The sequence below is a fragment of the Orycteropus afer genome, unplaced genomic scaffold (assembly GCF_000298275.1).
Source record: "Orycteropus afer afer isolate SDZICR_OR568_19922 unplaced genomic scaffold, OryAfe1.0 scaffold00111, whole genome shotgun sequence".
In the NCBI taxonomy this organism is placed as follows: domain Eukaryota; kingdom Metazoa; phylum Chordata; class Mammalia; order Tubulidentata; family Orycteropodidae; genus Orycteropus; species Orycteropus afer.
In genome coordinates, this window is record NW_006921698.1 from 7,407,618 (window position 1) to 7,422,204 (window position 14,587).

At 42.2% G+C, this 14,587-nt stretch overlaps 1 protein-coding gene across 1 annotated transcript in view; it reads right to left on the minus strand.

Moving 5' to 3' along the window:
• Positions 1 to 13,784, minus strand: part of CDKL1 (cyclin dependent kinase like 1) — an 82,329-nt gene extending 68,545 nt beyond the window's left edge. Inside the window, exon 1 of the mRNA XM_007943688.2 lies at positions 13,617 to 13,784. Within this exon, the coding sequence (XP_007941879.1) occupies positions 13,617 to 13,784 (168 nt within the window). The remainder of the gene's footprint in view (positions 1 to 13,616) is intronic.
• Between the last annotated feature and the right edge of the window lie 803 nt (positions 13,785 to 14,587).

Here is a 14,587-nt window from a genome sequence, read left to right on the forward strand (position 1 = left end):
GAATTGAACCTACTCCTGTGGCTTCCAGCCAAACAAAAGACAGGTATATAAGCTGAATATTTACATGAAGTAGATACATTCCTTAGAGAAATCAATCATAGGGAGAACAGAAGAGCTGTGTATGCACAGGGAGACAGCTCAGGGGCAGGAGTGCATGGGAGGGAAGGAGGCAGGGAAGAGGTAACTATGGAGGGAAAGCAGGAAGAGAGCTGTCACATTGTGGGAAATTACAATGTCATGAGACAAAGTATATGTGAACTGCTGTATGGAAAATGAATTTGTTCTGTAAACTTTCACCCAAATCACAATAAATTTTTTTTTAAAAAAAGTCAGTTCTTCTAAAAATAGTAAGTAGATGTAATGCAATTCCAATCATAATCCAAAAGAGATTTTGGGTAGGGAATATGGGGGAAGGAAACAGAATGACTTTAAAGTTCATACAGAACTATATCTAAAAATAGTCAAGAGGGAGGATAGTGGGGGCAACTTGCTTTACCAGATGGTGCAACGTTAGGTAAAGCTCCTGTAATAATCATCATCACTATCAGTAGATTTACAGGCTAGGACACAGAAGTGGACAAACAGAAGAAGGATGAGTCTATAATTAGCTCCAAATGAAATTAACAAATGGCAATGGTGGAATTTCAATGTACTTGAAAAAATGTCATTTTAAAAATAATAACTCCTCTGTAAAGGAAGTTAGAACCAGACCTTATCATCCAATATATAAGAATCAATTCTAGATGTATTAAAATATAAAGCAGTATAAACACTAGGAAAAAAAATTAAGAGAATCTTTGTATGATTTTACGATGACAGAGAATAATGCAAGAGATCCAGAGCCAAAAAAGATAAGACAGACAAGCATGGTTACATAAAAGTAAAATACTGTTGGTAGCCAAAAGGTACTACAATGTCGAAAGAGAGATAATTGGCTGAGAAACATTTGTTAAAGTTATGACAAATAAATGGTTAATTATAAGAAGCCTATGTTGTCTTTATTAAGAAAAAGACAACCCAAAGGAAAAATGGGCAAAAGGTAATACACAGAAGAGAAAATACAATGAGCAAGCGACACACAAAAAGATCATCTCACTAGTATTAAGAGAAAGGCAAATTAGAGCAACAGTGTGATGCCACATATTTCCTAACATATAGTCAAAACATTTAAAAAATGGGTAGCTGACAAGGATCTCTAGGTAGCTTTAAAAGATTGAGTGCTGACAAAGATAGGAAAATGGTTCTTTTCACACAAAGCTGGTTAGAGTGCAAACAGCTACAACTTTTTGGAAACATATTAGCAATATTTATTAAAATTTAAAAACATATATCATAATTCAAAAGGAGGCAAAATGAAGAGAAGGGGGAGGCAGAAGATCTTGACACCTTACCAAAGCAGACATACAGACAACAAATAAGCACCTGAAAAGATGCTCAATATCTTTTGTTGTTGTTGTTGTTGTTTGCCATCAAGTCGGCCCCGACTCACAGCGACCCCTCCTTGGATTTCCGAGGCAGTATCACTACGGAAGTAGGAATGCCCAACCTTCCTTCTGAGGAGTGGCTGGTGGGTTTGAACCGCCAGCCTTCTGGTTAGCAGTCAAGTGCCTTAGGGACCACACTACCAGAGCTCCTTCTTTTGTCATTAGAGAACTTCAAATTAAAACAAGATACTACATCCACTCCTCACTTATCGACTATCTTGTTATCCAATAGTTCGCATTTACAATGAATCCAACTATTTTGCATGTTAACAATGTACATCTGGTAGTAACAACACCAAAGTTCTAGGTAAGAGTAACACTGGCTGTGGTGGTTAGGGTTATGTGTCAACTGGGCTGGGCCATGATCCTCAGTGATTTGGCAGTTATGTAATGGTGTGGTCATCTTTCATTTTGTAATCTGATGTAAAATGTAAAATGATCCTCCATTTTGCATAACACTGATTTTCACATAATGACCTGTTCTTTGGAACCTAACAATGTCGATGGTCAGGAGTGGGTGCAGTAAATTACATAACATGGCTCTTCTGTTGTTGTTGTTGTTGTTGTTAGGTGCCATCAAGTTGGTGCTAACTCATAGTGACCCTCTGTACAACAGAATGAAGCACAGACCGGACCTGCGCCATCCTCGCAATCCTTGCTATGCTTGAGCCCGTCATTGTAGCCACTGTGTCAATCCATCTCATTGAGTGCCTTCCACCTTTTTGGTGACCCTCTATTTTCTTTTAGTCATGGTCTTTGTGACTCCCACCAGATGACTAGGTGGAGCTATGCAAATGGAAGGTGCCTGTGGTCTACCAAGGGGGCTGGATAGCTTATGAATAATGTAAACAGGTACATGGGACCCTTATAGATGTGAGCCCATGGAAATAAGGGGTATGGAACCCTAATGTGGGGATTGGTCAGTTTGGCCATGCCACTAGGCTAAAAATGAGCCATCCCAGAGGCAGAAAGAAAGGATCTCGCTATCATCAAGACAGAGCAGCCAGGAGTGGAGTGTGTCCTTAGACCCAAGATCCCTGCACTGAGACAGCAGTGATATGGCAACAGAGGCAACAGAACTAAGAGACCAACGTGAAAAAGAACGGTGGGCTTGCTGGCCCTTGAAGTGGGAAAACCAAGTGCCTTCCAGCAGGAGCCTTTCTGGTGAAAAGAGCTTTGTAACACTTGCCTAAGCAGGGTAGAGGCCAGGCCAAGAGGCCAAGGGCCAAAGAGAGTCATGCCTGCAGGCGTGGCTGAGGGGAGGCTGTCCTGATCGTAGTATTGTTTCCCGAATGTTCCTGAACCTGAATTATAACTTGTTGCTTCCCTAATGAACCCCACAATAGTGCATATTGTCTGTGGGTTCTATGTGGCCATTGCTAGGAATTATTGAACCCAGCAAAGAAGTAGAGAGTGCCATGGGAGGGACAGTTGGTGTCAGGGTTGGTAAAAAGTTTGGAGGGTGGCAGCATGTCTGGCCTCTACCTCATAGGAATGAGCCCTGGGCTGCTGGATTTTATCTCCCCCTTATGAAGTTGAAGGAGGTCAGAAGATGTTGCTCCCACACCTTTTTTGCAACTACACACCTATTAAGATGGCTAAAATCCAAAACACTGACAACACCAAATGCTGGCAAGGCTGTGGAACCACAGGAACTCTCATTCATTGTTGGCAGGGATGCAAAACGGTACAGCCACTTTGGAAGAAAATCTGGCAGTTTCTTACAAAGTTAAACACAGTTTGACCACGCAATCTAGCAATTGTGCTTAGGTGTTTACCTAAATGAGATGAAAACATAAATGTTCATTAATAGGATTACAGACTTTATTCAAATGCAGCTGTTAAAAAGAATGAGGCATATGTATATGTTTTATAAAAACGTTCAAGATATATTTTTAAGTGTAAAAAGGAAATTACAGAACAGCATACATAACCCACCAGCCACTCCTTGGAAGGAAGGTTGGGCAATCTACTTCTGTAGTGATACCACCTTGGAAACCCAAGGAGGGGTTGTTATGAGTTGGATCCGACTCGACGGCAGTGAGTTTGGTTTTTTTTGTTGTTGTTTATACATAACATGATAGCATTGGTATCTGATTTTAAAAGAAAATATATGTCCTTGTTATACAAGAGCAGAAATCTAGAGGGATAAATAAGAAAGTGTGATTTGGGAGGAAATAGTATTAAGGACTGAAAGATGAGGACTTCCTTATCGCTTTCCATTCTTCTCTACCATACAGATTTTTTTTTTTTTTAACATGAGCATATATTACTTTAACATACACATGGATTAAAATAATTTGCACAAGTTTCTTCATTATACCATAAAACCAAGGTGAATGTTTTAAGGTTAGTTTCAGAGAGCTACTTAAGAGATTGGTTTTAGGAAGAAAAAAACATTTTCTATTGTTTAAAAAGCTATTTAGATGATTACTACTAACTCTGGCCTAGAGGAAAATATTCCTTACTCTGAGGTATTTTTCTGTGACACTCTCATTTGGTAAAGGAAAGCTGTCTTGATTTCCTCCAAATGCCAAGAACCTGCCTAATATGTTGTTTCTGGGATGGCTAAGAAGAAAAAGGGTGACATATGCAGCAGAGGAGTATGGAAAAGGCTAGAATGACTTGGGGGGGGAGGGTTCAGGGGACCTAAAGTTTATTTATTTTAGCCTTGCTGTAGACGACCTAACAAGCCATAATGGTGCAGTGGTTGAACAGTCGCCTGCTAACCAAAAGGTCAGTGGTTTGAACCCATTAGCCACTCAGTGGAAGAAAGATGTGGGAATCTGCTTCCATAAATATTTACAGTCTTGGAAACCCTTTGGGACAGTTCTACTCTGTACTACAGGGTCAAAATGAGTTGGAATTTACTCAACAGTGATTTGTTTTGTTTTGTTTTTGGTGGGTAGACGCCATGAAGGGAGGACTTCATGGAGGAAACAGAATGTGCCACACTGGTCTTCCAAACAGAGATAGGCTGAGATCTCTCCTGGATTCCTCTCAAGGCCCGGAACAGGCTAACAACATCCACAGTAGGCTCTCAATGCATTTTACTGACTAATAAAGTATATGAAAAATACTATGAAACAATAATACAAACGTGATCAAAGTAAAACTTAATATTGACACCCAAAATTTAGAATGGCTATTTCTCAGCCAAAAATTAATGCAGCCATGTTCTGATAGTTATAATGCAAATTATTTGCTTGTTTTAATGTGTGATGGATGGCATCAGTTGGTACAGTTTCATGAGTCCAATAAAAAAGACAGCTTGAGTTCAAGATTTTCAACCAGGCAACATTACCCAACCAGTATTTCCACTAGAGGAACTTTAAAGTTAATAAGCAATAAAGAAGGTGAATAATTAGCAAGATAACATGCCTGCTGAAAGCAAATTTGTAGCCTAAAACATGAATCTTGGCAAATAAAAAGGCAAATTAAAATAAGAGAAAAATATGAACCATAAGGACACAATCTCATTTAAAAATTGTTTCCATTCCATATAACAGTACCATTACCTAGTCTTGGTTGTATGTTTTATAATAACTGTATGTAATATGGAGTCCCTCAGTGGCATAAGTGATTGGGCGCTCAGCCACCCATCGAAAGGTCGGTGGTTTGAATGCACCCAGCAGTACCTTGGTCACAGCTTGAAAACCCTGTGGAGTACAGTTGCACTCCACAACAACACACAGACAGGGTGGCCATGAGTTGGAACTGACTCTGCAGCAATTGTGATATGTAATATAATTTGTCTACCTAGAAATTTTATTTGCTAGAAATAAAAATAATTTCAATGGAAAAAATTAAAAGGCATAATTATATTTTTTATCAATGTAAATTACAACATCACTTATCCTGCCTTCTCTTACTCTGTGATACTCTATTTCCTAAAGTCTCAGATGTGTTCTACAGGGCTGTAATGAGTCAGAATTGACTTAACAACAATAGGGTTATGGTGCGTGGTAAAATGTGTGTAGGGGCATTTAGGGCACTTACAGGTAGAGGTTTAATCTTGTCACAAACTGAGTGTCTTTAAGAAGGTTTTGCCCAGTTTGCTGATTTGTTTCTTTTGTTCTAGAAGTATTTGCCTGGCAGCTTTATTACTTAGGAGTCCACTAAACAGCAGGAATACAATCTTTCTAGATAAACACATTGTAAGCTAAACTATCTTTTAATAAACAAACAAAACAGTCTGTTACTATTTGCAGTTAGCATGTTATCTTGTTAAAAAAAATGAAGCAGGTCTCCACTTGTTGAACAAACACAGGGATGATGATAAGAGGCATTTGTTTGGTTTCTATCACTGTGGTCAAGGGAATGCTTGGCTTGCTCTTCCATGCTACTGACAACCAGTTTACAAAAACTCTCCATGTCTATCTGTCTACTAATAATGGAAATAATGCACATCAATGGCCAGATTTTAATGAAAGCTGTATAATCCAAAGGCTCAAAACTGGCAGCCTACGGGCTAAACACTGTACGCAGATGTGTTCTGTTTGGCCTGAACGGTGTTTAAAATTTTTTTTTAATTACTTGTCAACAAGTAAAAGTCAGGCCATTTCATTCTCACTAAAAGGAGCCAGAGCTTGGAGAAATGGCTGATGCCAGGGGCTGGGAAAGGAAAACACAAGGTGAGCTGGAACATTTTCTTGTGCTACAAAGTAAAGAAATGGTCCTAGCGTGCTGGACATCAGTAAGGACAAGGAACAACGGCCAAATGAGGGACAATCTGAGAATCAAAAAGAATGATGTTTCATAACATGTTAAATTAAAAAAATCCCATGAATTCATGGTGATACTAAAAAGTATGCATGTGGTGGCGGGTGGGGGCTCATTTTTATAGAAACATGGTAACTAATGAACATAGAAGAAATTTATGGAAAATCAGCATTTTCCAATAACTCTTATTATAAATGACTGAGGCAAAGATCATTCATGAAGTGAAAGTTGTTGGGGACAAGGTTGTCATCTAAGTGTCACCCCACAGATTACCTAGTCATTATAAAGGGGAAAGTATTTCTTTCCCATTTAGAAAAATGGCAGACCCACTTTCACCAAGAGATTAAACCTGACAGCATCAACTATGGGACAAACTGACATCATGTGCTGCCTGATGGGAACCAGGTAAATGGACACAGCCTCACATATGGAATCTTCTTGCTGAAACATTTCATCGGCAGCAAATCATGTGGAAACCACCGGATAATCTAAGTTGAAGGACATGCTGCAAATTTTAAAGAGAGAGCCTCTCTAAAAATGCCAAAATCATGAAAGATCAAAAATAAATAAAATTTTTAAAAAATTTTTTAAAAGGCAGAGCACAGCAACTAAATGCAAACTATGCTCACTGACTAGATCCTGCACTCAAAACAACTGTGTGGGTGGTTACAGAACTATTATGGGGATGCAGGAAACTTGAACATGGACTGTGTGTTACATGATAGTGTTCAGTCAAAGATAAATTTTTTGAGTCCAGAAATCATTCTGTGGTTATACAGAAGAAAGCCTTTTTTCTAGGAGATTCATGCTGAATACTTAGGGAGAAATAGAATAATGTCTACAACTTATTCTCAAACAGTTCAGCCAAAAAAGTTTGTGTTTGTGGCGGGGGGAGGAAATGCAGCAAAATTCTAACTGGTGAATAAAGTTAAAGGTACACAGATGTTCATTGTACTATTCTTTCAACTCTTACTACTTTAAAACCTTTATTTATTTATTTATTTATTTTGAGAGCTTTAAGGCTTTTATTCACCCCCACCCTGCATACATCCTCCACTTTCACCACTGTATTTAAAAAAAAAAAAAAAACTTTTCAAAATAAAAAGCTGTGGGGGAAACACCCAGGAGATTTTACGTTACAGTCTGATCATTGGCTTTTAAAAAGTGTAAAACTTGGTTCCCTGGGCATGCGATCTTTGGAGCTGAGCAGTGCCACTCACTTTAAATGAGACATGAATGTCCAGTCTGCCCCAGTGTCTACCTCTCACTCTCGTCCTACACTCAGTCTGCTTCACTAATTTGCTACCTCTCTGATCCCCACGGACATTTGAGTTCGTGATCTCATATAATACATAACAGAATGCTGAACATGGCTAAACTAATTTATAGAAATGTTACTGATCAATTTCAGCAAGCTAATTAATGGCCCCTATTAATTAGAAATGGCTAACCTTAGCAACCGAAACCCAAAAAAACCAAACCCTCTCCTGTCCAGTCAATTCCAATTCATAGTGACCCTACAAGACAGAGTAGAACTGGGGTTTCCAAGGCTGTAAATCTTTACACAAGCAGACTGCCACATCTTTTTCCTGTGGCGCAGAGTGGCTACAGAGTTTCAACTGTTGACTTTTTTGGCTAGCAGCTGAGTATTTTAACCACTAAACCATCATCACTCCTTATTATTAGCAACAGCAGGGCCAAATTCTTAAATATGTTACAGGCTTTCCCATTGAGACTTTGTTAGAGTTAGAGAATATTCCTTCAACTAAAATTGAGGACAGAGAGCAAAAGCCTTTAAAAAATTATGAAGGCTCTCATCAGTTCTAAGGCTAGGGAGCATGGGCATAGTCCTCTGTCGGCATTTAGTGGGATGGGATCCTGGCACTAGCACACATGCAAATAACCACTTAATAAATGCTTTGGATCACCAGGAACCTTGACAGTCATACTTCCCATAGTGTGTTACTGTCAACACGGTGGTAGTTTGCCCAGCAGTATTTCTGGTTGGATATTTAAGCTCCTGGGGGAGACTGTGTGAGGCACTGCCTTCAGTGCCTCCTTGGTACCAGCACCCCTGTTCAAATTCCACCTTTCCTGCCTTTCTACCTGTGCTTGACTCTCCTATGCTTTGCTCATTTGACCCTCCTGCTTCCCAGCCTTTATCCCCCATGAGGCTGTTTGGCTGAGAGCACTCTGCTCCCTTCAACAAAAAGTCAGTGAAGTACTCCAAACAGAGGCATAAATCATGGCGATAAGGTGGGCCAGGTTCCAGAAGGCATTAAAGCTTGCCAAGGTCACCCAACTGTTTGGAGCAGGATTAGAATCTATAATCCCTAACTGCAGCTCCTGCCCCCAGGAAGTCCGTCACACAGCCCCACAACCCCATTGAAACGCCACTTCAATGTGAGGAGACAGTAGTAGAAAAGACCATACTCTGAATATTCTGTGTGTTACTGCTATGCATGATAATTAAAATAAAATGAGAATATGATTCTGGCTTATCGTATACACTCAGCTTTCTCACCCAGCCCCCCCACACACACACACACAGACAAAAATAACCCCACTGCCTTCGAGTCAATTTTGTCCCTGTAAGGAGTCTTTCAGGAGTTCTAGTGGCCCAGTGGGTAAGGCATTAGGCTGCTAAGCAAAAGGTTAGTGATTCAAACCCACCAGCTGCTCCATGGGAGAAAGATGAAGCAGTTTGCTTCCAGAAAGATTTACAGCCTTGGAAACCCTACGGGGCAGTTCTACTCTGCCCTATAGGGTCACTATGAGTTGGAATCAACTTGATGACAGTGAATTTGGTTTTTTGGTTTTATTTTTTAAGGCATCTTTCTGGAGGCCTGGGTGGGACTACTAAACAAAAGGCTGGTAGTTCGAACCCACCCTGAGGCACCTCAGAAGGAAGCCCTGTGACCTGCTTCTGAAAGGTCACGACCATTGAACCCACTATGCACAGGTCTATTCCGAAACCCCTGGGGGTTGCCATGAGCTGGAATCCACTTGAAGGCAACTGATTAGAGGTTCCCTACCCGCCCCCCCAGGAGTTTTTTCAGACGTTTTTTCTAATCACTTCTTGGTGAAATTTTAATACCAAAGATACGTTGAATCTTCGTATAGATGTCCACTGCTGTCTGGTTGATTCCGACTCAACAACCCTATAGGACAGAGTAGAACTGTCCCATAGGATTTCCAAGGTTGTAATCTTCATGGAAGTAGACTACCACATCTTTCTCCCAAAGAGTAGCTGGTGGGTTCAAACCACCCACCTTTCAGTTAACGGCCAAGCTCTTAACTAGTGCGCCACCAGGGCTCCTTATCTGTACAGGTATTGCATGTACATCTGTGCTTTATATAGAAACAGAATGAGGCTTTTTGCCCTTCCCAGGAACCAATTTTGCCTCCTTAAAACCAAAAACCAAGCTCACTTCCATCGAGTTGATCTGACTCACAACGACCCCTCCTTGGGAAGTAGATTGCCCAATCTTCCTTCTGAGGAGTGCTTTAGGTATTACACCACCAATTTTGCCTCTGTGGGGGAAATTATTCCCATTGAAAATACACGCACCAAACTGTCATGTTTATACCTATATGCAAAGTTTTAAATGGACATTTCACCCATATTTATTCTCATTTTTGTTGGTGACAAACCGTAACTTTTACTCTTTAAAGTTCTCTACAGGGTGATGGAGCTGCATTTGGAAAGAAATGCTACTGCAGCAAGAATCTGCACCCAGGCTTCCATGGGAGCCATGAGTCTCACAGCAAAGGCCCGTGCTGCAAGAAATTCAGAAGACCAGCCATTGGGAGGTTTCAGAGGTTGGCACTTTGGTAACATGGTGGTCCTGGTGTGTGGGAGCAGCAGTGATGGACTTGGGGACAGACAGAACTGTGTCTGTGGTCCAGTTTACTAACTGGTAGGCCTTGGCAAATCATTAACCGTCCTGAAACCATGTGTAAGGTGAGGATAACAATACCTATTCTACAAGGTTGTTATAATTTGTGTAGCCTAAGTAACAGTACTTGGAAGCTTGCCTGAGTCTTTTAGTTCATCACCCCTACCTGCCAAATGGTAATCCTTGACTCCTCCTTGCTTCTCCCTCATTTTTGTTATAAGAGTGTTGTCACAGACAACATCCAAGCTGCTGTTCCCAGCCCTTGACTGATGTTGCTCTGATCTGCTCTAATGACTTAGGGACCATTCCTCACATGTCAATCATCTGCCCAGTGTCCCTGACCTCCAACTTCTCTGGGAGCATTGATTCTTTCTGTCACTTTTGTTTGGAATTCTTTTCTTCCCCTTCTAATAATTCTACCATTTTCTTTCCACAGAGAGAGGGTTCAGCAACATAAAGGTGTGAAACCCTTAGCAATAGTTATTCTTGGTTGGTTGGTTGGTGCTTATTTTGTTTTGAACCACACAGTCCTTTCCTTCCTAGGCACATACATATTCCCCAGGGAGCTGGGTTGGGTACAGCCACCTGCTTTATGCAGAACCAGTGTCCCTTCCTACCACAGGGCTTGTATGATGACTCTAGTCCATCACGACACACTTCTTAATTCAAGGCAATTTTCTTTTAGGCATTCCATAATCTGGCTACTGTCACAACCACGCCACCTCCCGATACCATCCAGTACATCTTTAAGTGTGTGAACCCTAATTATGGAAAAGGGTTAAGTTCTTCCTCATAGGTAGTCAGCCCCTGCCTTTCAGATGGCTTGGCCAAGGTCACTGAAGCACCTTCAGTCTCTGCTCTGCTAGTTTCTGTGTTTTTCCTGATCTTAATAGGGTTAAGAACTCCAGCTGTGTGAGAATGTGCAGGGGACAAACCCAAAAAACTCACTGAGCCACTAAGCTGCAACCTTCTGCTGGGCCCACCTAACTGTGCTTCTCTCACGGTTAGTACTACTCCATCCCAGGGTTGCTGAAGCCCTGTCTTGAATTCCAGCTCAGATACGCCCCTAAACACTTGCCTAGACCTCACCAGTTTCCTGTTTCCAAGGACTACAACAGATCTGCTGGAAATAGGTTCCAAATTCCATATACTACCCAGAGCTAAAGTACAGCCATATACTTACAAATACTAGTTGAATTGATTCTGACTCATGGCAATCGTGTGTCAGAGTAGGACTGCGCCATAGAGTTTTTAATAGCTGGTTTTCTGGAAGAAGGTCACCAAGGCTTTCTCCTGAGGTGCCCCAAGGGTGGACTTTAAACATCCCACCTTTCAGTTAGCACCCATATCAATTAAATGTTTGTACTACCCACGACTCTAGCTATGTACTGCTGCGTGCCACCGAGTTAACTTTTATTCTGCAATAGAACAGAACTGCACTATAGGATTTCTTGGTCTTCAATCTGTATAGGAACAGATCTCCAGGTCTTTTATCCCACAGAACCACTGGTGGGTTCGAACCATCAACCTTTCAGTTAGTGCTGAGTGCTTGGCCACTGTGCCATCAGGGTTCCTTAGCTATTGCTATATTATAACACCATTGCCATTGAGTCAATTCCAACTCACAGCCACCCTAGAGGATAGAGTTGAATTGCCCCATAGGGTTTCCAAGGCTGCAAATCTTTACAGAAGCAGACACACTTTTCTCCCAAGGATGGCTGATGAGTTCAAACTACCAACCTTTTCGTTAGTAGCTACGTGCTTAACCACTGCACCACCAGGGCTCCTTAGCTATATGCTAATCACCTCTTACTCCAGGGCCAGACCTGTATGCCAGGAAGTTCTTCATATCCCCTCCTACCTGATCCTGCATCCTTCTCTTCCCTTCTCTCCCTGGCCTATTAGCACTTAGCAGGCATCTTGGCCCAACTCACTATGTTGTACTTGCTATTTATGTGCCTTTTTCTAGGATAGCCTGTAGGTTCTGAATATCTTCTCTCTCATTCTGTGTCTCTCTAAACTCTTTAAGGTCTAGCTCAAACGTGCCTCCAAACAATTTATTTTCATTATTCAACAAGCATTTGGAGAATTATTGCCAGGCATGGGGAACACAAGGTGAATGACACAGGTCCTGCCCAGTAGAAACTCAGTGCATCAAGAATGAGGATGGTTGGGAAACACATCTTACCTCCCTTGTAAGCAGCAGCTCTGGTGATGCTCTGGTTAAAGTACTGTGCTGCTAACCAAAAAGTTGTTCCATGGAAGAAAGACGAAGCAGTCTGCTTCTATAAAGATTTACGGCCTTGGAAACCCTATGGGGCAATTCTACTCTGTTCTATGGGGTCACTGGAGTCAGAATTGACTCAGTGGCAGTAGGTGGTTTCCCTTCTAAGAGGTAAGCTTCTGAAAGGTAGGGCTTACAGCTTTATATAAACTTTTGTTTTAGGTACAATTGGGGCTTCATGAGTATTTACTGAGTAAATAAATGGAAAAAATATGACTTCATTTAACACACTCTCAATTCACTTATTCAACAAATATTTATTGTCTACTATGTGTTAGGAATATCACAGAATTCTGAGAAGTTAGTTTGAAGGACAGCTGCTACTGATCATTGAACCCCACCATCTCACATAGATCAGGGGTGTCCACACCAGTACGCTTGATTGTGGAGAGTCAGGGACTGTGTGCTTTGAAACGAGGCTCTTGTGCACACAACTCTATCCTTTGGAAAAACTCATCAAGTCAATTCCAACTCACAGTGACCGCCATTGGGTTTCCAAGGCTCTAAATCTTAACAGAAGCAGATTGCTTCATCTTCCTCTCGTGGAGAAGCTGGTGGGTTTGAACCACTGACCTTCTTCTGGTTAGCAGCCAAACATCAACTACACCACCAAAGCTCCCTCTACCCTTTGGAGTACATCAATATTCAGTTATTTAAAAGAACATATATGATTTCCTAATTTACTGGCAACATCTACCTTTCCTATGAGCTTATTTTCTTAACATTTTTTTTTTTTCCTATCCAACAATAACAATATTGGAGGACTATGATGTGCCACGGAGCTCTGGTAGCATAATGCCTAAGGCACTTTACTAACCAGACGGCTGGTGGTTCAAACCCACCAGCCACTCCTTGGAAGGAAGGTTGGGCAATCTACTTCCATAGTGATACCGCCTGGGAAACCCAAGGAGGGTCGCTATGTGTCAGGCCCGACTCGTTGGCAAACAACAACAGTGGGAGAGGTGACTGAGAAGAACATTAAAATATTCACAGTATCTCAAAGTGAATACCCTCAAGCTCACTCCTCTCGTCTTACTCTCTTGTCTCTGCTTCCTAGTTCATTATGTAATGAGTGACTTGTGCACAGTGTTCCATGTGTATCACTGAGGACAAAAGTCCCTGAAGAAGATGTAAGCACTCCTTAAGGCATGCATTTAACATAACACAACTCACTTTAATGTATTTCTTTAATCCTTGAAAATTCACTTCAAAGAATCAATGGATTACCTTGAGCATGCGGATTTCACGAAGGGCGATTTTCTTTATGACAGGGTCGTCTTCTGATTCCAGAAACCTCTTGATGGCCACAATCTGCCCCGTGTCCCTGTTTCTGCATTTGAAAACAACTCCATAGGATCCTTCACCAATTTTCCCTATTTTTTCATACTTCTCCATCACAAAGGAATAAATCTTCCTAAAATATATCTTCACATAGTTTGAAAATGTTGCTCATAAAATATGAGAGTCAACAGACTGCACAAGAGCCCAGTCAGCGATGGGTCTATGCCAGGGGCCTGGAACAGAATGAAACACTTGTTAAAGAATTAGGTGTAGACCCATGTCCTAAACTCACCTCTCTCAATGGCAACGCGGTCAAAGACTACAGCCTAGAGTTGGTAAACTGCCTCTGGGAGCCTGCTTTTCATCGCCTGTGACATCCCCCGCAAGTTAAAATAAAACCTCTCTTCCTAAAATGAGCCCAGTTGTAAGATAATCTTTTTAATGTTATAGTTCATCAGACCCAAGACACATGAGCTGGCAGGAGGGCTGGGAAGGTTAAGGGCTTCCCCGGTTCTAATTTCGGGTGTCATTTCCCTCTGGCAAGACGACACCGTGCGGCCCCTGGTTCTGGGGGGGTACCCATCCCCAAGGGGGCCCTCCGCCTCCGCCGCTCGCCCGCGGGGCGCCGGCCAGGGCAAGGCGGGGAGCAGGACAGCGCCTTCCCGCTGCCGCCCACGGCGGACAGACTTCTATCTGCTCTGCTCTGTGCCGCAGGAAGACGCCGCCAGCGCCGCCCGGGCCTCCCACCCTCGCCGGGTTGGCGCTGCGCAGAGACAGGCGCCACGTGGAGGCCTAGCCCGCGCGGGGCGCCGGCCCAGCTACCTTTCCGGTTCTGGACTCACCGCGCCGTGGCTCCCCGCCCCGGCCTTGCTCCCGCCTCGCCGTCTCTGGCCCCGTCCTGCTCGCTGCCAGCCGGG